Raw genomic sequence first — 22559 nt, forward strand, 5'->3', positions numbered from 1 at the left:
AATAGCGTGCCGAAAAGAAACGTCCCCACTACCACGAAACGGAAGGAGTATTTTGGTTGTGAAATTGGGTGGATTCATGACAAATATGAATTACTGTTCTATTAATAAGAGTAAAATTGGGATTGTGATTATTTTTTATTCTTTTATTTTAGTTAGTATTTCTCTCTTTATGTTTCAACTATAGTTCGTCGTATTCATTTTTTCAGTTGCCTCAATATAATCTCATTTCATTTTTACTAACTCACTCAACATTATTCTATTTTTTAATTTATTCTATGTTTTATATAATTCTCTTTCTATTTAACTTTTTATTATGCTTTATTATGTGTTGAAAAGAAATGTAAGTATAAATATAGTGGGATACAAGCAATTGAAATAATAGATTAACCAGTTCAAAGTTCAAACTTTAAGGTTGGTAAAACAATGTGAATAGAAAAAATGAAAAGGGCACTAAATTTACTGTACATGAAATTGTTGAATGGAAAACTCATACTGCTGCCCTTCTTTGACCAGCTTAGACTAAGTTAGTATAACATTATTTATGTCGCAATTGGATGAATTAGTTAATTGTATATGCGGGATAATCGATAATTCAACACAGTTTTACAGCTAGCAAGTCCATAATTCAACAAAGTTTTACAGCTTGCAAGTCCATAATATTGTCCATATTTAACTCGGCAGGAGTTTTAAAAAATGTGAAAAATAATGAGTACGGTGTGAGTTCTAAAAAATATGAAGAAAAATAATGTGAATCTGGATATTCACAATCATAGGATGCAACGACATCGAGGGCCATGGGTTGATTGGGTTCCGAAAAGAAGGTGGAGATATGGCAAGGAGCCAAGCCGGATTTGGAGGTCTGCCTCAAACCAGAATTTTCCTATCAATATGGTTTCCAAATGCTCTTCTAAGACCACCATTGTCTTCATCATCAAAAGAGCTTCGCGTGAGTACCTTACACGCCTCAATCGGAGCCTGGATGAGGAAGTTATGGTCGTTTTACGAAACTCACGCAGTCCAACAAGCTAAACGCCCGGCGACAGATAAAATGCCCGGGCAAGGCCCCAAAACGCCCGGTCGGGCATTTTGTCCGAAAATGCCATTTTCCAAGATTTTAAAGACTATTTTCCCTATTACTTTTGTTTTAGTATAAATACTCTTTTTAGGGTTTTCATTCTCAGCTTTTGAATATTTGTAAGAGACAATTTATCCATATTTGAGAGCTCACCTTCTTCATCTTTTGAAGACTTATCAAATTCCTTCGGGTTGCATTCGATCTTTTGTCGGGCTAAGGTTGATTGTAAAGGTATGCTTGACAATTCTTGTGTTGCTAGTTTGTGGAGCCATTAGGTGTTTGTATGTGAAAGTGTCTTTGGGATTTCTTTCTTGTTCTTCACCTAAATCATAACACTAATCCATCATCTATCCTTTCATCCTTTTTTCTTGTTCTATTTCTTGGTTTACCTTGTTCATTTGTTGGGTTTATTTACAAGAATAAGTTCGGGACAAGTTCATGAGTCTTCAATATAGAAGATTCACATTAAAAAATAAGTGAAAAAAGTTATAGTAGAATGTGAGTTCTATATTTATATATTTTTTAATAATAGAACGTAAGTGTAATGAGTTAATAGATGTGGACTCTAATGAAAAAAAAGGGATATTGGCATCTAATATCATGAAACTTTCAAAAAATTGGGTTTTTCCCACGAACTTTAAAATTGACAAATAATATCACGAACTTTACCCTCTGTTTGTTTTTTCTCACGAATGAAAAAATTCCCACAAATAATATTATGATACAGATTTGTTTTCGTAATTTCTCGACAACAATTTTGAGAGTTTCGAGTTTTTTAATTTTTGAAGCTAGTTTTTCTTGAAGCACACCCTCCAAAATTGTTATTCAATTTATTAAAATAACATGAATTTTTTCGTTCGTGGAAAAAAATAAATCGGGAGTAAAGTTCGTGATATTATTTGCCAATTTTAAAGTTCGTGGGAAAAACCCAACTTTTTAAAAATTCCATGATATTAAATGCCAATATTCCAAAAAAAATAATGTGGATAATATTTCACAAATATATCGAAACCACAAAAATGGAATGATGTAATAATAATTATACTATCCTGGTGGAGTATAGCTAGTTACGCTGCTGGTTTTGGAACCTGTCGTATACACTTTGGCGGCCGGAAGTGAAATCAAATCGGAATCATGAAGGGTAAAGTGTTTCTAGTGTTGATTTCAAATTTACCAATAGATTTTTCTTTATTTATTTAGTTTTTATTTATTTCTTTCCTATTATTTTCTCATTTATAAAAATTAAATCAATTTTAATACAATCCAATCATATTTCTTTTCTCTTCATTATAACTCTCTTTTTTATCTTTCATATTTCACATCAATACTATCTTTTTCTCCCCCACTACGCGCTAAATAATTATACTATTATTATCTCCTAAAATTATGTGTTATTTATAAATGTGACATATCTGGATTGGGCCGGCTTGCATAGAAAAGTAATTTGTCATACTTTTTAAGATATTTTTTAATAAATTTTAAAATTGGGATATTGGCGTCTAATATCATGAAATTTTTGAAAAAATTTACCTTTTACACGAACTTTGAACTTTAATTGCATATAATATCATAAACTTAAAAAGCTGTTGGAATTTTTTTCAACCGGAGCCAAAATTCAACTGCATTAAAATGAGATGGATAAGTGGCTTCTAGGAACTTTGAAATCACATTATTATCATTTTTCAGCGGTAGCCATATCTTATGTGATATAATAACAAATGAAATGCATATGGAGTTTGTTGCTGGTGGGAAAATATTCAACAACTATATAAGTTCGTGATATTATGTTAAAGTTTGTGGGAAAAAATAAATTTTTGAAAAGTTTCGTGACATTAGGTGCCAATATCCCTTTTAAATTTTATACTCCTTCCGTCTCTAAAAAATAGATAAATTTGTGAATGGCATGATTGTTAATGTGGAATTGGGGTATGAATGACAAATTTGTGAATGGCATGAGAGAAGTAAGAAAAAGTAAGGGATAGAGGGGAAAAAATTGAGGAAGAAGTGTTAGTGGATCGTAGGTTCCATATTAAAAATGACGTGCATGATTATTATTTGTTGAAAACTTTACATATTTAGACTTACTCTCATTTTGGGGACGTCCCAAAATGGTAAAACTAATCTATTTTTGGGGACGGAGGGAGTACAAAGTATGAACTACTCCCTCTGTCCCACTCAAGATGGCCATATTCTTGAGTGGCACGGGATTTTAGAAAATGTTGTTAGGTGGAATAAAGTAGAGAGGAAAAAAGTAGTGGAATATTTTAATGAGGAGAGGGAAGAGATGGGGTTATTTCCAAAATTGGAAAGTGGTCATCTTGATTGGGACAAACAAAAAATGAAAGGTGGTAATCTTGAATGAGACGGAGGGAGTATTTGTTTACTAATCCGTCTATAAAAAGTATGAACTTTCTAATTTTGGAATAGTTAAACAACGATTTACAACTTATACAACCATTACACGTCATTATTTTTTACAACTTATACCATTACACTATACTACTAATGATGTGGAGCTCACTCTCCAATAACACTACTTACACAACCATTTATCTCTCTCTCTCTCTCTCTCTCTCTTACTTTACCAATTATACGTTAAAATCTGTGTTGATCCTAAAATTTCATATTTTTCAGGGACGACGGAAGTATTAGATATTATAAATCAAAAAATAGCATTATTTATAGGATTAAACTATTTATAAGATTTTATATTTATATTTAGAATTTAGAATTTATATATATTCATTGAATTTTTTGAAACTAAATGAATTATTAAATTAATATTGATATTCACATTTATTTTGTTACAATTATTTTATAAAATTTAAATGTAAGGAGGAACTAAGAAAAATATAAACTAATACTCTAGAAATTAGAATAATATGATTAAAATTATGTTAAGAATCAAAAGAAATTAAATATATTGTACTCCCTCTCTCTATAAAAATAGACTACATTTGAAACGGCACGAGTTTTAATTCACAATTGATAAAGCAAGAGAAAGATAGAAAGAAAAAGTGATTGGAGTATTGTTAGTGGAGAATGAGACTCATCTCCTTAGAAAGAATAAAATTTTCCTTAAATAGAATTGGTCTATTTTTAAGAGACATTCTAAAATGGCAAAGTGGTCTATTTTTAATGGACGGTAGAGAGTACAATTTTTAGTTGTTTGTCCCATTTGAGCCTGATTTGGGGAAGGTTGTGCATGGCCTGGGATGTGATTCCAATGGTCTTGGGCCTAAGTTAGATAAGTGGTTCATTTGGAGCTCATTTGAAAACTATGAGCCCAACTCATGCTCACTTCGTTTTACTAATGGGCTTGATCGGCCTGACCTAGTTGACAATTTGAGCTTAAAGGTGTGATAATTGATTTTCGTTGTTAGCTTATCACAAAATTATCCCATTTGCTCATATTGATTAATACTCTTTTCGTCCCACTAAATATGAAACATTTGTTTTTCGACATGAGATTTTATGTAGTATTGTTTTGTGATTTAAGTGAAGATAAAATAAAATAAAAGAGAGAAAGAGTTATGACGACATTATTTTCATTTCAAGAAGCTTTTCATTTTTAATGGGACAACCTAAAAAGGAAAATATTTTATTTTTAATGGTTAGAGGAAGTATATGGTAAGTAGATGTCAAATTTAAATGGAATGGTTTGGTTTGAATTACAATTCATAGATTCACACGAAGGCTTCTTCATTTCAAGGATAGTTGACAAGTTTTAAGATTCATTTAGCACGTAGATAGATTATTGATAAGAGTCAGGGCTGATATTTTGGTCATTATCTGGTCAACCTGATATCGACCAAACCAATAAAGTTAAAGTTCAAACCCTAACCCAAACCAATGAGGTCAAACCCTAATCTAACCCAAAATCATCATGCGTTTTTGCATGTCATGTTAAAATTAGCAGTACTACCGTTACTATCGACCAAACCAATAAGGTCAAAGTTCAAACCCTAACCCAAACCAATTAGGTCAAACCCTAATCAAACCCAAAATCATCGTGCGCTTTTATGTGTCATGTCAAAATTGTTAGTCCTACCGTTAACGTTAGTAAGCTACGGAGTATCATACAATTTACCATGACACGATAAACACGAATTTACATCTTTTTGAGGCCTGTATTTGGCTCGTTTTGATTGCATGTCATGTGAATTATATCCATTATTGTATATATTTCCCCATTGAAGTATTTTACACGTGTTTGCTAAATTTTGAAGGGAAAATGGTTGAAAATGCTAAATTCTAATTAGTGCTTAGTGGATAACCTCTTCGTCTTCAAAAGAACTTTGCATGTGTACCTTGCATGCCTCAGTTGAAATTTTATAGAGAAAGTTATGAATATTTTACGAAGATTGTAGAGTACTGCAGGCAAAAGTTGATGGGATTTTGGCATAAATTCAGGAATTTGGCTGAAATTCAAAATATTAATAAGATTATTCCCTTTTCAAAGCCAAATATTTCTTATACAGGATTCAATTCGTACAATGTATAAACTTTTTCCAAGTCTATAAATGCTCCATGACCTACATCGAATCATTTATCTCAGGGTCATGCATCTCCTACTTCATACTTAAATTCTTCCATACATCTTGCATAGAAGTTGTGAAGATCAAGGCAAGAATATTGAAGACATTTGAATCCAACTTACTGGGTTTCCTAGTTTGTGTTTCATGTTTTGTTATTTAATTGTGGTTTTAGGTAATCTTTCTATGAATTGCCAAACAACAAAAATTTTAGGGGCTTCTCGGTATGATGGAATAGAATAACAAGGGAATGGAATGGAGATGAGAATGAAATGAAAATGAGAATGAGAATGGGAATGGAGATTCCATTCCATTCTTGTACTAGGTGAATGTAAGGTTTACAAATGCAATGGAATTGTATAGTGTGTGGTGTATAGTGTGTGTGTGCAATGTGTGTAATGTGTGTGTGCACAATGTGTGTAGTGTGAAATTTTTTAATAATTAAAAATTCTAAACTTTAAATTTTATTATAAAAATTAAAAATTATAAAATCAAGTTATATTGAATTTAAATATAATATAATACTTCATTTGTCCATAAAAAATAGGACACATTGTGAGTTGCACGAGTTTTAATGTGGAATTAGTAAAGTAAGAGAGAAAGGAAAAAAGTAAGAGAAAAGTAGTGTTAGAGAGAAATAGTGTTAGTGAAATGTGGGGTCCATATTATTAGTAAGAGAAAAGTTGTTGAAAACTTTCCTTTTCAAAACGTGCTCTATTTTTCGTGGATAACCAAAAATGACAAATGTGTTCTATTTTTCGTAGACGGAGGGAGTATGTTTTATAATTTTGTTAAAATCTAAAATAAAAAGAAAAGAGAATGAAATGGAATGGTCATTCCTTGTAAAAATGGAAGGAATGACTATTCTCACGAGGAACGGAATGGTGATTCCTAAGATAAAAAGATACCAAGCAAATGAATGAAATGTAGAAATACCATTCCATAAATTCATTTTCTCATTCCATTCCATTTCATCTAACCAAATACTAGTTGTTTTTATTTTTTAATGTGCATATGTCATTTTGATTGATTATTTCCAAGCATTTTTTCAACTAATTGGTTGTTGCATTTACTGTTTTAAATCACTAATAGCTTATAACTTTGATTAGTTTATATTATGCGTTCACAATATTTTTGATATGAGTAATAATATTCTCTCCGTTTCATAAAAATAAGCCATATTTCTTATTTCGTCCGTATCATAAAAATAGTCTATATTCTTTTGTGAAAACTTTTTTTTCCTTCTTTCTCTTTTATTATTTATGGCCCCATAATCCACTATACAATTTCAACTACTTTTTTTCGCTTTATGTTTACTATAAACAATTATTTTGGTTTTCTACTAGTGGCTTTAACTATAACTTCAGCTCTATTTATTGGTCTGAGCAAGATATGACTTATTTAAGAGCATCAGCAGCGGCGGACGTCTGCCGGGCGTCGGACCGGCGTGCCCGACGTCCGTCACGGAAGTCCGCCATTACGCGCGAAGATGACGGACGTCTGCTGCGGACACGGGAAATCCGCGGCATCCCCGTGACGTTCGTCGCGGCGGCGGGTGGACGTCCACCATTGTGGCAGACCGGCAGACGTCGCCGGCAGACGTCTCGACGCGATTTTTTTTTTATAAACTCTATATATACGGCTCGTTGCAAACTCTAAATATACCGCTCGTTGCAAACTGTGGATATACGACTCGTTGCAAACTCTATATATACGATTTTTTTAAAAACTCTAACGCATGTATTATCATTGAAAATGAAGGGCTAAAACAAAAACATATCATATGTATGCTTTTTTAAAAAAAATAAAGTAGTTGCATTTTCTCTGCATTCGTACCGAAATTTTAATACCGTACATTGTTTATTAATTCCGTAAATTGTTTAATTTGGTGAATTTGTGAATTTTTTTTATTGCGCGAAGTCCGCGCGGGAAGGCTATGAGAGGTCCTTATGACGTGGCAGGAGGTGTTTTTGGGAAGTCCGTCGGGAAGGCTATGGGAAGCCCGTCCTCTGGGGATGCTCTAAACTTTCTATTTAAAAGAAACTATTTAGAAAGGAAATATTTCTCTAAGATTTTATGTATTTCTCATACTTTACCAATTATACATTAAAATATGTGCTAATTTTACATGTTGTATTTTTATGGAACAAAGAAAGTACATATAGAGAGACATTTTATTCAAATATATATAGAATTAATAATTAATAATTAATAATTAAAATTAAAATAACTAAAAAGTCAGTGAAACCATTTCCGGGAATATCCTCTCTTGCATCATTTTTTTTTCCTGTGTTCTAATTTCCCTTTTCCCTTGTTGTGGGATAAAATGAAAAAAAGAAAGAAAAGGATCTTGACAACTGCAAATAGAACAGAGTAGTGGCAACGAGTGTAGTCTGTATATTTATTTCTGAGTTATCTCCGGCAATCGCAACTGAGCACAGCAATTTCCCTCAAACAATCTGAAAGGTTTTAACTCCCCCTCTTATTTTCCGATTCTGATAAATTCCAATTGAAAATCGTTTTTTCTCCCGTTTCATGTTCAAGGAAATGGAAGGGACGTCGAACGGAGATGAATCTAATTCGTGGGATGAGCTCTATAACTTCAATTTGGTGCCTACCGAGATATTTCTCAAGTTCAGGAAAGAGATTCAAGGGTTCCGCGTTGGCCTTAATTTAGAGGTTTTTATTTATTTATTTCGCTTGAGTTTCTTTCCTTTTCATTTTTCATATCTCATTGCTAGTGTCTCTGAAGTATTACTGGTTTTCACTTTTGAGTATGTGACCAGTAACAACCAAATTTATGTGACATTCAATGTTGCTGAATTGATTTTCCTCTTATTAATATATTTAATGTGTAATTGCTATGCAATTACTAATACTATGAGTCTGAGATAGATTGAAACTTTGAGGTATTCCAAGTTCCATGATAATTTCTATCATTTGAGTTAATTTTATTTGATTTATATCTCACCAGAAAAGGATAAGCACTTGTATTACAAATGAAGTTTCAATTTTGCATAAAAATTCATGCTTAGTACTCAATTGAACCAAATGATATGTTTAGTAGTTAGTACTCATTACCTAATTTCATACAAGAATTAACTGCTTATATCAGTGTTATTATCATGTGTTCTTTAATTCTTTTTAGCATAGGTGACACCCAATTCTCATAGTTGGTCTCTTTTTAGGATCTAATTTAGTGAATGTAAGTAGTCTTCTTATGTCAATGCGTGAAATAACCCTAAACCCTAAACCCAATGGTGAATACCAAACTGCTACTTGAGTTCAGAATTTTTTTTATGTAATTAAATCATATTAGTACTGAACTTCAATTCTTGTATGTAACTGATTCCTATGGCCTTCACTATGATTTGTTGGTAAATTCCTAGTGCTGATAGCATTAGCGCTCTAGGGGCTTAACCGCCAGCAGATGAAGCCGTCATCCTCACACTTTTAATATCTTGATTTAGTGGTTTCCATAGTATACAACCATCACTGTTTTCAATTCCAACTCCTCTTTCCAACATTTGAATAATCCAGTATGTTCAACATTTCCCACTATTATACATATGCAGCTTGAAGTTCACCGGACCGAACAAACTGGAGAAGACAGTTCTTATATACTGTGGGTTGCATGGAGTGTTTGGGGATAGTATGGAAAACTATACGAGAAACTACAATGTATAGACTAGGCACACCTTTAGAGTTGCCATTTTCAGAATATTGATTTGAGTCTGTAGGGGTCATGCGGAAATAGCTCATAGGAATTCAACCTCCAGGATACAAGGTCTATTTCATGATAATTCTATGGCTAGTGACTACATTCATTAGAATCTTGAAAACAGAGCATAGTTGAGAAATTATATGAAAGATAAGGAGACTAAAACTGGTTTTCAATCTTTTTATAGGTTGGACATAATGTGTTTAGGCTTCTTTCATTCAAGCCATTATTTAGTGCTCGTAGATACATCATCATTCTTCAACAATGTAAATCAACTATTAAATGTTGTAAACGCAGTGAAGCACAGCCATCAGTTGAGGACTACTAATATGATGTTGTACAACAACTTACAAATATGATGCCAATTCCCTAATGGCACCTTCACTTTTGTTTTCACTATGCAAGGAAAAATTATGCATGTCTAGACTATTGCTTGTGAATAATGTACATGTCATCTACTATAAATTCCACAATATAGAAATAATATTAGATTATTTCGTTTTAGACTAAATTTCAATTCTTTGCTTTTATGTAGTTGTATAATGCTCCCTTGAACGACTACCATGCAAAACTGGTTTTGAAACCTTTAGCATTTGAGCGGAAATGGAAGTTAATTTATGAGCCTTTATACCAAGATGTGCAGCTTGTTTCTAAGAAAATTCCCATAACGAAGTTCCTTAACCTCCAGGTTTGATGGTCTTGTCTTTCCTAATGCAAGGTTTATCTATAATGTGGCTATTTTACTGAATAGTGTTTAAAATTGTGCAGGTAGGTGTGGGCCATAGCTTTCAGTTGCAGGCAACAGGTTGGAAATGGAAGCTTACAACATCTTTAGGTGGAGACGGTATATCCAGGATTCGAAATAAAACATCTCTTGGTTTATGTCCCGGAGTGGATTTCCGGTTTGGGTGGAGGGCTGATTATGTTCTCCCTGAAATTACCGGGTAAGTTATTTTGTTATTGTTTGTGGTCAGTGATAGAATTATATTCGCTTGATTGAAATCTGTCAATGTGGTTCTGAATTACGTCTTGCAGTAAGTTAATATGCTATAGTTCAGCTGTTCTAACTGTTTTTAATTAATATTTAGAGTATGTACGTAGTGACACCTTCAAAATAATTAAATTCTACAGGGGTGTCGGCTCTGATGAACCATTGTTTAACATGAATTCTGGCCGGTTACAAGCGTCACTTGACAGAGTTGAGGCCATTTTTACGCATACTGATGAAGAATGAATCAAATTGGTATGTCATCTGCTACTTTCAGTTAAAAAGTTCTGACTCACCAAAGATATTTAAACCAGATACGATTCATAGTGACTGTTTTTTCTGTTTGTGTGTCCATGAAAGTCCTATTGATACTGTCTTGCCCTTGCATTTTGCAAAGTAAGATTAGTCATTTTGTCCATATTGATTCGTGCACATGGAATATGCAGCTAGTTTAGTTTATCTAATATTAGGTAATCTGATATTAGGTAATCTCAATGTACTCATTATCCCAACAGTCATCCAAGTGAATACATATCTTCAACAGATCAATTCGTGTATATGCTTCAATTGAATTCATTTGACAAGCCTCTAGTTACTTCTTGTTATGCCCTCATAGATATTTACGTGAGCACTGTCAGAACTAACTTCGTCTTTTCTTCTTTAGATCGGAGGTGTGCATCATCTGCAAAGTAAACCAGCAGCGGGCTGACCATGCAATTTGCTATTTCATCTTTATGTTGTTTGCCCCAACTTTTTTTTTGTTTTAAGAATACAATTGGGTGAATGCTGGCTGCCTTGCATGGTACATATCAGAGCAGGTAGGAAGATACTTTTTATCTGGTAGAAGGTTGATCATCAAATGCTGCATAACTTTAATTGAGCTAGTGAGCAGATTGATTGATGTTTTGGGTTGTTTCTGTTTGTGTTGATGCCAAATTATAATTTGACATTGTTAATTATTTCCCGCGTCCAAAAAAAAAATAGACTAGTTTTACCACTCTGGGCCGTCCCCCAAAATTAGACTAATTTTAAATGTGGAAAGTTTTCATTTTTCAACAAATAATAATCATACACGTTATTTTTAATGTGTACACCATAATCTACTAACACTCCTACTACCTTTTCCCCCTTTATCTCTTACTTTTTCCAATATCTCTCTTATTTTAGCAATTGCAAATTAACATCTGTGACATTTACAAATTTGTCTATTTATTAGGGAGGGGTGAGTATTTCAAAATATGCGTGGGTGAATTTGTTAAAAACGTGTCAAATCCAAATAAACTTTGGACAAGTGAATCAAAATATGCCAACTATGAATTATTTTATTATTAGTCTATTCTTGAAAATTAAGAACCTTTTTCATTTTGGTATTTTTATAAACAACACATTACACCTACAAATTATTTTATTTGCAATTTATATCATTACACTATGGAGTTAATTCTCCACTAACACTACTTATACTACTACCCTTGATCTCTCTCCTACTTTATCAATTATTCCCTCCGCCCTTCATTCATTGTCATTTTTACCATTTTTATCCATCCTCCATTAATTGGCTACATTAACTTTTTACCATAAATGGTTAGCAAACCTCATATTCCACTAATTCATTTATCTCATATTTTATTATAAAACTAATATATAAAAGTGTGATATATATTTCACTAACTTTTTCAACTCACTTTTCATTATGCTCCCTCTGTCCCACTAGAAATGAAACGTTTTCCTTTTTGGGCTGTCCCATTAAAAATGAAACGTTTCTTAAAATAGAAATAATTTTATCTTTACTTTTCCTTTTCTCTTACTTTACTCTCTCTTCTTTAACTCACAAAACAACACTACATAAAATCCTGTGCCGAAAAACAAACGTTTCATATTTATTGGGAAGGAGGGAGTATTTTTTAAAACTCATGCCGGAATCAAAGGGAATGATTATTGGAGGACGGAGGAAGTATATATTACCGTGTCAAACTAAATGTTTATACTTTTCACGAACGGATGAGTAATATATTAACAACAATCATGCATATTTTGAACATGCAAATTTCTTTATAAAAAACCTATGCAATTAGGATTTCGTTAAAGTTCTCCAAATTATACTTAATTTGATACTTTCTTCGTCCCACAAAAAGATGTCACACTTATGAGACGGCACGAGATTTTAGGAGATTTTATTTTGTGTGTTAGGTGAAATGAGAAAATATACTCCCTCCGTCCCACAAAGATAGTCCCACTTTGACTCGGCACGGATTTTAAGAAATGTAATGAAAAGTGAGTTGAAAAAATTAGTGGAATGTGGGTCCTACTTTTATATATTAATTTTATAATAAAATGTGAGTAGGAATGAGTTAGTGGAATATGAGGTCCACTGTCAAAAATGGTAAAAAGTGAAATGGAACGAACTTTGTGGGACGGACGAAAATGGAAAAATGGGACAATCTTTGTGGAACGGAGGGAGTAATATTTATATCATTGTGAGAGAATTTTTTCTAAAAATGGAAATGTGACATCTTTATTGGAACAAACTTAAAAGGAAAGTGAGACATCTTTTATGAGATGGGAGGAGGACTATATTATTGTGAAAAATTAATTTAAATCAAGAAATTTTTGTGACATTTAAATTTTTTTAGTTATACCAATGCCCGATGATGCTGCACTGAATCGAAAGATCAAAATCCTCGATGGCCAAAAGGCCTAAAACTAACATTAACTTCCAACACACAAAAAAAAAGATAATGGTGTGGGACTGTGGTTTATCTATGCAAGGGGTTGTAATGAATAATGTTAATAATTTAATTTCATTGTGAGGCTCTATTGTCACCAACAACACACGGATCACACTTTGTTTCCACTAAAAATTGGAAGAAAAAAGAAATCCAAATAATTTACAAGTATTAAAGCTATACAAAATAAAGCACACAAGAAAAGCAGCCATCTTGGTGTTTCCATAGACTCAAGTTTTTTTAGGCAAGTCGAAGGTTTTCTTGAGAAACTTTGATGCTATCTTATCATTGCGATGACACAAAACTCTTACAATTGTGTTTGGGTCATTAGCACTCCACTGGCCTGTTGTGGGAGGCAAAGGAGGTCTCCACTTGGCTGCCGAAACATCATCACCGCCACGAGTCACATGTTTCAATTGCTCCACAAGGCTCTCGGTCCCTGTTTCGAAAAGAGAAAGAACTCCTTTCACAGCAGCTGAGACCTTATCAATCACATCAGCTGGCAAACCATCTCCATTCGACCAGAAGAGATCGCTAAGAGCCTTGAAATCCTCGTCTATCATCCGAGCATCCTGCATGCTGAAAGCACGAGAAGGTCCTCCAGCAAGCAGAACCAGCAAGAATCCTTCGAAAGAAGCCTTCATCACGTCAATAATCACACGTGTCCGGATTCTATCATGGACTGTGACTGATATTATTTCAAGATTCTGCTCCAGCTCCTCGAGGAAAGGCTCAATTCTGGATGAGGAAACTTCCCCCAAATATAGGTGGTCACCGAGAAGGTAACTCAGATCATGGAAAACCACTTTGTATGCTATTGCCTCAGACAATTCCCGGATCCCTTCCATGCTCGAAGCTACAGAGAGGCTGAAATTCCCACTTCCAGCATTTTCATCATGAGCAAATCCACTGTTTTTCAGGTTGGCCACCATCCTTCTCTCAAGGCCTTCCAGCTCTTTGCGGATGTTGTACAGAGTGTTAATACGAAAACACTGTCGTGGCACGCTAAATAAATCGTCTCCGTCTCTGTTAGAGACCTGGGATTTCCTACCTGGACCCAAAATTGACCGGTCTTTCCTCTTAAACGCCCTAAATTTTGAACCAGTAGCACATCTGGTTAACGCTGGCAGTGACGGAATGAAAGAAACACGAGAACCTGCATTATAGCTCGGGATCAGTAACTATAGGAAGAACTATGGAATAAAATAAAATAAAAATTCGCACCACATCCAGATTTTGCCTTTATGATATATTTCTGGAGGCATTTATCTAAACCACCAATCAACTCGGGAAGCAAAACTGGGTGCATTGGTATTGGAAGCAAAAAGAATGCTTCCAAAGTCTCATCAACAATCCGTAGAACTTCTACAGCAGATGGTGCGAAGCGCCCTTTATTTACTTGAGGATTCCATTCCTGTGGAGAGAAATGAAAATTTTTGTTAACATTACCCAGGTATCTCGATTCTTCTGTTCAGTTCAAGGGAAATGAGAATACTCAGTCAAGCCTATTACCAACTGGGAGAGAATAGCATCATGGTAAGGGAACGGTAGAATTAACAACCTTCTTAAATTACTGTTCATTTATCAATAAAAAAATGACTGCAAAATGTTACGACAGAAAAGCAGGTCAAATAATATGGAACTTGGAATACACAAATATACAGTGTTGGTAAAGCATGAAACATATTAATACTCCACCAAGACTATGAAACAAGGAGCATACGAACCCCTCAGAGGTATTGTATACACCACATTCTTACTTGTATCTTATCCGCAGGGAACTCTGTAAAAGCATTTACGTGAACTTACCAAAATGTAATATATAGAACCCTTCTTTCCAACCATGCTGCATTAATAGTCTTAACAAGAACTGAAAAACCCAGATTCATGCCTCCTTAATTACCGATTTCATAATTTTGTGCTTAAAATATCACCTTAAGCATTATAACCCGTGCTTGTTTTTCCTCAATAGATGACCCCGCAAGCAGTCACTAAATGAACTTAGACAAATGCCACTACTCTCTAGTATCTTCGAATTGTTTATAGCTCAATTGTGCAGAATGTCCTTCTCACCTGGTCCCATAGTATATCATGTACCGGGCTATTCATCAGACTTCTCTAAAGACTTGTGATCAAGCTTGATGTTGAAGGCATTCAACTGATGCACTGATAGTAATAATTTCTGGATGAAAACTTTATAATTTAAAACTCCAACATTTACGACTTTTCACATATATTCTCTAACATAAGCATATTAACAAATCAAGCCCCAATTTTTTCAGTTGTGCCCTAATCACCATAATTTGGACCATTTTGCCTACTCGGATTTTGTCAATTTGGGTCATCTTTGCCCAATTGGCAAACACGGAATTAAAAGAATCCAAAACGACATGTTTGATGCTTGAATTCATGTCTTTCGTTGGAGAGTTGGATTCATGTGTGTAATTGATGGGATTTCCGAATTGCCAACTAGGCAGAACGAACCCAATGACGGTAGCCAGGACATTATTATGGACCTATTTAAAAGGTTAGGGCCTAATTTGTCAATGTGGTTATGTTAGTACATAGATGTAAAAGAGTTGCAGCATTTGAGCATGAGTTCCCAGTTGCTGTATTTCCTTGAAGCTCGGTACATAAGGATTTGCAGAGCTCCAACAAGCTCTTCCTGCCCAGATGCCAGATAAGAACTCACAGACATGTTTTTCGCCATTTGGATAGCTAGGAAAGTGGTACAAGGTAGCAGGAAACCACCTGATTCTCTCTTCATTGTCCCTAGAATCTAAGTCTATGCGTTCTCAATTTCACCCATGTCCAGCATGTACAGAGCATCCTTGTCCGCCTCGCCTACTTGACGACTCAGTAAACCATACCACTGATTTCGTAGCAGCCAACCGCTTGGTGATTTCCAAACTCCACAGTTGAGATACAAAATCCAGCGATGTGCTACGTGCCTTCAGAGTAGACAAGTAGACAACACCGATGAACACAGTCACTCGGCAACCGAGTTTGGCCAAGAGACTGATCACTTTGTCCAGCCTTGAGATCAAGGCTGTTTTGATGTGTAAAGTTATTGATAGCAAGCAACACAATCCGGATGATGATTCTAGAATATTTATTTATTTTATGCAACTTCATTTTATTAGTTGTTAATTACTCCCTCCATCCCCGATTAATTGAACCCTTTTGACGTGGCACGAGATGTAAGAAATATAGTGGAAAGTGGGTTGAAAAGTTAGTGGAATGCGGGTCCTACTATTATATACTCCCTCCGTTCCATAGTAATAGAGGCATTTCATTTTGCGCCTCGTTTTGAAAAAATCATTATAAATAGTTAACGTGGAGAAAAAGTAAAGTAAGAGATATAATATTGTAGATAAGACTCTTCTCTACATTATTCTTTCTCTTACTTTACTCTCTCTCCACTTTAACTATTTATTATCATTTTTTCAAAACGAGTGCAGAAAATGAAATGCCTCTATTACTGTGGAACGGAGGGAGCACTCCCTTTGTCCTATTAAAATGAAACGTTTTCCTTTCTGGATTGTCCCATTAAAAATGAAACGTTTCCTAAAATGGAAACAAATTTATCTCTACTTTTTCATCTCTCTTACTTTACTCTATCTCCATTAACTCATACAAAACAACACTACATAAATCCCGTGCCGATTCCCAAATGTTTCATATTTAATGGGACGGAGGGAGTATTAGTTGTATAATAAAATGTGAGTATGATAAGTTAGTGGAATGTGGGGTCAATTACCAAAAGTAGTAAAAGGCGAGGGGTGTCAATTAATTGTGGTTGTGGACGGACGAAAAAGGAAATTGGTGCCAATTAATCATGGACGAAGGGAGTATTATTCAAGGATTCTATTTTGGGTCCAACTTATTTACTTGGGGATCAAGTTTTTAAGTCGTTAACAGTTATTTATAATTTGGCTTCGGCATCTTATGACATCATTATTGCTTAGGACAACATTGTTGAAACAAAAAATTTTGTACACCTCTTCGAGGTAGTTGTCATTTAGTGATCCAGTAATTTTATTAATAACTCTACCTTCACTCTAACATGCACATTCTGAAGACTTCCTAGTTCATATGACTCCCGTTAACCCAAAAGAATGTAACCCATGGATCGAGAGAGAGAGACATCAAGGGATGAAATGGAAGAGGAACATATGCACAAACATGAGAAATAATAGATGTATTTAAGTTATTTGGATATGTTCATTCTAGAGGTTCATCATCTTCATTAACTATTTCGGAGTAATTCAAATGCATTTGAAATCAACCTTTTATTTTGTCATTTAATATCATTTCACTAATTCCTTGCCACTAATCACATAATTGGAGCTTCAGTTTTTGCAGTTTGTCTTTCATATAGTGCACATTATTGTTGTGTATATGTTGTTCTATGAGTAAATGAACAAGTCAATGCATCACATAGCTATTATAATCAAGCAGATTAGTAGAGAAAAGGTACCTCTTGTTGCAAATTTCGGTCGACCCATTCCCTTAGCCTGTCAAGTCTAGTCTGTATCCAAGATTTCACTAAGTTGGTAATCACAGCCTGAGCTTCGTAAGGAGCCATCTCCTGAATGGTTGACTTTCCACCATCTTCACTGTCCAATGAATCAGCAACTGCCATTTCCACTAGATCTTTTTCAAGTTTTTCCGCAGCTAGCAGCACTTGTATAGCTTCAGGGTTTAATTCATTTATATTGGAAACAAATTTCTTGAGCTCTTTTGCATAGCAGGCATGCAGAGTAGCGACAGCTACACTTGTGGCATGAGGGTGCCATCTTTTCAGTATAGGACTATATATTTCCTTCTCATTGAATGCAATATCACAAACATTTTGGGCTAGAACGCAAAGAAGAGGGAGGTGACTTTGCTGATTCTTGGAGGACTTCCTGCTTGCAATGAGCTTCTCCTTTTCCTGTCTTCAGGTGGAGCAAATAAGAGTCTGAGTACATATAATGACAAACAGAATATTAACAAGTTCACACACCAAAAGAACAGAGCCCTTAATCTTTGTTTCCCGATGTACTTGAGATATCAAAATCCTTATTCAAACACACCCTTATTGTTAAAGGACATTGTAATCTACGAATTGTTTGTATAATTATAGAAAATTTTACTTGCACGGGTTTTAAGAAAATGGTTAGGAGATGTGGTTTGAGTGGATAAAGGGTATTGCTAAGGGTCCACTGTGTAGACAAAGTGTGGTTTTTTTTGGGTAGTTATTTACCAAGAGGTAAAGAGATTATTAATAATATCCTCATGCTCATATTAGAAAACTAAAATGGATACTTTGAAGAAAAAAAGAACTATAATGTGATGTAACAATATAAAATCTAGAGTACAAAGGTAAATTATGAAGAATTGAAACTTGAAGAACTGAGCCATGTTGCAGTGCATCCTTTTTAATTTTTCCCTAGAAAGATCTCTAATGCGTTCCAATCATTATAATAAAAATTTGTCAATAAAGATATTCCAAGTACTTGCCTCAGAAAAGGTATTGCACACTGACGACCTTATATGTGCATCAACCCTGCTGCATGCCACATCAACTTCCTTCATCTTCTTGCCATATTCATGAGATATATCCACCAATACAGTCGCTGCTGATACCCCAATGGTCAAAACACTTTGCATTACATCTATGTTAACCCTATGAAAAAATTCATGGTATCGACCAAGTCTCTTTTCTGCCCAATCTAGTGTCAATTTTAGTGTCGAAGTTAATATCTTTGAGTATTTAGGATCATGAGCTAGGCTGACATCCTCGACCACTTCCACCATTATATGATCAACGGCAAAGAGAAGGTCGTTTTCAGTTTCACCAGTAGCAACATACTGGCGGAATAAAACCCACAAAAAACAGAGATTGTGAAACATCTGATCTATCCCAAGGATCCCCCAGGTCTTCTTTACTTGATCCAATACATCATCAAGTTCTTCAACAACTGATGTCTCATCATTTACATCAAAGCAGGATTCTATCAGTATCTTATAAAGATGGAGATTTAGTGGAATCCCATCAGCCCAATGGCAAATATCAGATGTAGAACCATCAAATGATCTGCAAGCTAGAGAGGTGACAATGTTGCAGAGAACAAGCATCGATTCACTGTGCTTGCCTGTATCAATGGGTTTATCAGACGCAGCACGTAGGATATGCCGAAGACGTTGAGGGGCAGTAAGTGATTTGTCAAGAGGAACATGCGGGTGGATAAGGAGTCCTGCTTCAAGGATTTTTAAGTTTCTTCTCTGCCACGCCTCGTACTCCCGTTCACTAGCGAAATCTGAGGACCTGAAATGCTGCAGCAACTCCAACGGCAGAACCATTGACTCAATACGCCTTCCGAGCTGCAAACAAGAGATAATCAAGGGAAGATCAAGATACATGGTTGCATTAGCATATTCAACTTCAAGTCATTACCCGGCTTTTACATAATCCTCACATAGGCCTCATTTCTAGCTACATCAACCAAAACTAAATACACCATAACAGCTACCCTTGGGTGTTTACTTTTCATGATTGTTGAGATACAAGATTGAGCATTTTTATCCATATTGGTAAAATCACTAATCCTACCGTACAATTTAGATGTGAACCATGCAAAACTATCTCTCCAAAATTCCAATTCAACTTAGTAAACACTGGATTAGCAAGATAGATAAATGAAGAAATGACAATAGTTGTTTGCAAGATACAAGAAAATGAGAGCAATTTTGAAGAGATTAAAATTGAATTCCAACCTGACCGGCAGCCAATCGCAAGAAGCCACGTCGGACTCTGGAATCGGTCTGCTCCGAAACCCTCATCTGAACCCTCATGAGCTCGCCGACACTCTTCCTATCTAATTCATCCTCGCCGCCGCTTTTCTTCTTCTTCTTAGACTTGAGGCCTAGAGCCTTCTTCACTTTGCTAGCAGCCGACTTCTGCTGCGGCTGCTGACTCCTCTCCTTGGAATTCGAGCTGGAAACGTAAGTGAGGCGCTTCCCGGAGGCCGAGCTCCGGCACGCTCCGACGAGGATTTCATAAGCGATTTCCCGGAGCTCCGAGGGAGAAATGTCGACACCGAGCTCGCCAAACGGGTCCATGGATGATGAATTGGTCATCAACAGTTGCTATGCGTGATTGGAATTGGGGATTTTTATTTGGAATTGTCAAAATTTGAGGGAAGGAATTGGAAAAAAGTGTGAAAGGGAATATGGTGGTGGTGAGTGTTGGTTGCTTGACTTTTAAGGAATGAATAAATTGAAAATGTTTAGGCTAAGCTGGAGATTGACTACTCAGCCAACTCACATTATATTTAATAAATGCTTTAAAGATGATGGAAATTATGTAGACCGATAATGGCAAAAGTGGATATAACATTGTCTACTGAATATTGTGTTTAGAAATATGAATGAAATATTATTATGATGATGATTATGATTGTTAAATTCGGATTGTAATGACATTTTAATAAGAGTGATAACCCTACTATTCCTTTTTTCAATTTCAAAATAGTCATGTCTATCTTTCAAGAGAAATGATTTAGAGACATAATATCATCGCCATAACAGGGGCTAAATAGTACTCCTTCTGTCCCTGAAAATTTGTCACTTATTTCTTTTTTTGTCCATTTCTAAAAAATTTGTCACCAATCACTTTTATCATTTTTAATAATATACCCCACATTCCACTAATCCATTTTCCCTCACATTTTATTTTAAAACTAATATATAAAAATAGGACCTACTTGCCATCAACTTTTTCAACCCACTTTTGACACATTTCCTTTTTTGGTAACTTTCTCTCTCCAATTAATACACTCAACCATTTTTTCTCACTCCTATTAAAATATTCATCTTTCTTTATCTCTCTACTTTAATACTTACACATACCTTCTCTTTCTTCAATTAAACACTTTAACAAATAACTCATAAAATCATGTGCCGGCTAAGCAATGTGTCATCTTAGCCCGGACGGAGAGAGTACATTTCTTAAAACTCGTGCCGAGTCAAATGGTGACGAATTTTAGATGACGGAGGGAGTAATATTACAATACATTTAATTTCTTATTATCTTTACAATTTGTATATGTGTCCTTATATGAAAAACCGTTCAATTCTTCTAATTTAGGTGAATGAGATTAGCTAAGACCCATATAATTATTGCATACTCCTAGAATTTCTTTAATTACATTTAGTTACAACTCCCTATTTGACAATTCTATTATTTGAAACTTGATTGTGATCGTAATTCGCAAATAATGATAACTTAATTAATAAATTATTTGGTTTAATATTATTAATAAAATCTATACTAATGTTAAAAGATATAAAATACAAACTCATAAAAAATTTAATAATATAAGTTAATTGAAGATATACCATGCAAAAGACATACATGAACTTTTTTTTCATCAAATAATTAATTTATCGAAATATATCTTTCAAAATTAATCTTATTATATTTACATTTACAATGTGTTACACTATATACGTTATGTAAATTAATCTTTCGATTTAGTACTAACTTTTATTTTTGTAAATAATAACTTATAGAGTCCTATTAACCACAAATCCACCCTTAAAGACCGAACTAGAGACCAAATTAGGACCCTTAGATTTAGTTTTTAATGGATGAGATTAGACAATACTTTAATAATTTCACTCCTTCATTAAGTAATTAATTTACTTCAATCCAGGGGTATTTTGGTCAAAATACATGTAGGGTAAAAAAATTTGAATAGATGAATTTTACTTCACGCGGTTTGCATTCACAGATTGTTCGTCTTCACTTCTCTCTCTATTTCTTCTCCGTCTTCACTTCTCTCTCTATTTCTTCTCCAAATCGACGAAGCTCTTCTCCAAATCGACGAATCTCTTCTCCAAATCGACGCTGATTTCTCTCTGTAAATCGACGCTGATTTCTCTCTCCAAATCGATGTTGATTTATTTCTCTAAATTGACGGTCATCTTCTACTCCAAATAGACGATTCAAAGCTATTTCTCTGGAAAAATCAAAATGGTTGACACAAGGAAGTCCTCGGGCGATAGTGGACGCCAGTTGCGCCACACCAGAACTTCCGATGAAGGTAATACACTTTTAAGCTTTCCAGATATTTAATCTTAATTTACTTCATTATATTCTGAAATTTGTTTCCGATTTTAATCGAAACAGATGTAGGACTAAAATATCATCGCAAGAAGACAGCTACTGGAAGAAAAATTTATGAGGAAGAAGGTATAAAAAATATTTGTTATGAAGTAGTAATTTGATAAAATGAAGATAAAGCACTAATATATTATCCTATGAAGTAGCAAATTCGTAAAATGAGGTAATAAAGCATTGTAATGAAGTAATAGACACTAAATATGAACTATCTATATACTGTGTTGTATAGGTTTAGGGTTTTAGGATTAAACTTAACTGATGTGTGGTTTCCAGATTAAAATGAAGTACATATTCTTTTTAATGAAGTAATAAATTGATAAGATAAAGTAATAAGTTATGATA

At 34.4% G+C, this 22559-nt stretch overlaps 2 protein-coding genes across 2 annotated transcripts; one reads left to right on the plus strand and one right to left on the minus strand.

The window, feature by feature from the left end:
* Positions 1-7917: 7917 nt before the first annotated feature.
* On the plus strand, positions 7918-11234 carry LOC125212677. The gene is made up of 6 exons (XM_048112908.1): positions 7918-8076; positions 8155-8289; positions 9867-10019; positions 10100-10275; positions 10463-10574; positions 10984-11234. Exons 2-5 carry the CDS (start codon positions 8158-8160, stop codon positions 10563-10565), a joined length of 564 nt encoding a protein of 187 aa, XP_047968865.1. The 5' UTR covers positions 7918-8076; positions 8155-8157; the 3' UTR covers positions 10566-10574; positions 10984-11234.
* A 1857-nt stretch (positions 11235-13091) lies between these two features.
* LOC125214295 (protein unc-13 homolog) lies at positions 13092-20287 on the minus strand. Its single transcript, XM_048115251.1, has 5 exons — positions 19808-20287; positions 18551-19414; positions 17526-17981; positions 14270-14459; positions 13092-14201 (listed from the first exon to the last, which is right to left on the minus strand). The coding sequence occupies exons 1-5, from the start codon at positions 20168-20170 to the stop codon at positions 13276-13278; spliced, it is 2799 nt and encodes a 932-aa protein (XP_047971208.1). The 5' UTR covers positions 20171-20287; the 3' UTR covers positions 13092-13275.
* Between the last annotated feature and the right edge of the window lie 2272 nt (positions 20288-22559).

This window comes from Salvia hispanica, chromosome 3 (genome assembly GCF_023119035.1).
Source record: "Salvia hispanica cultivar TCC Black 2014 chromosome 3, UniMelb_Shisp_WGS_1.0, whole genome shotgun sequence".
In the NCBI taxonomy this organism is placed as follows: Eukaryota; Viridiplantae; Streptophyta; class Magnoliopsida; order Lamiales; family Lamiaceae; genus Salvia; species Salvia hispanica.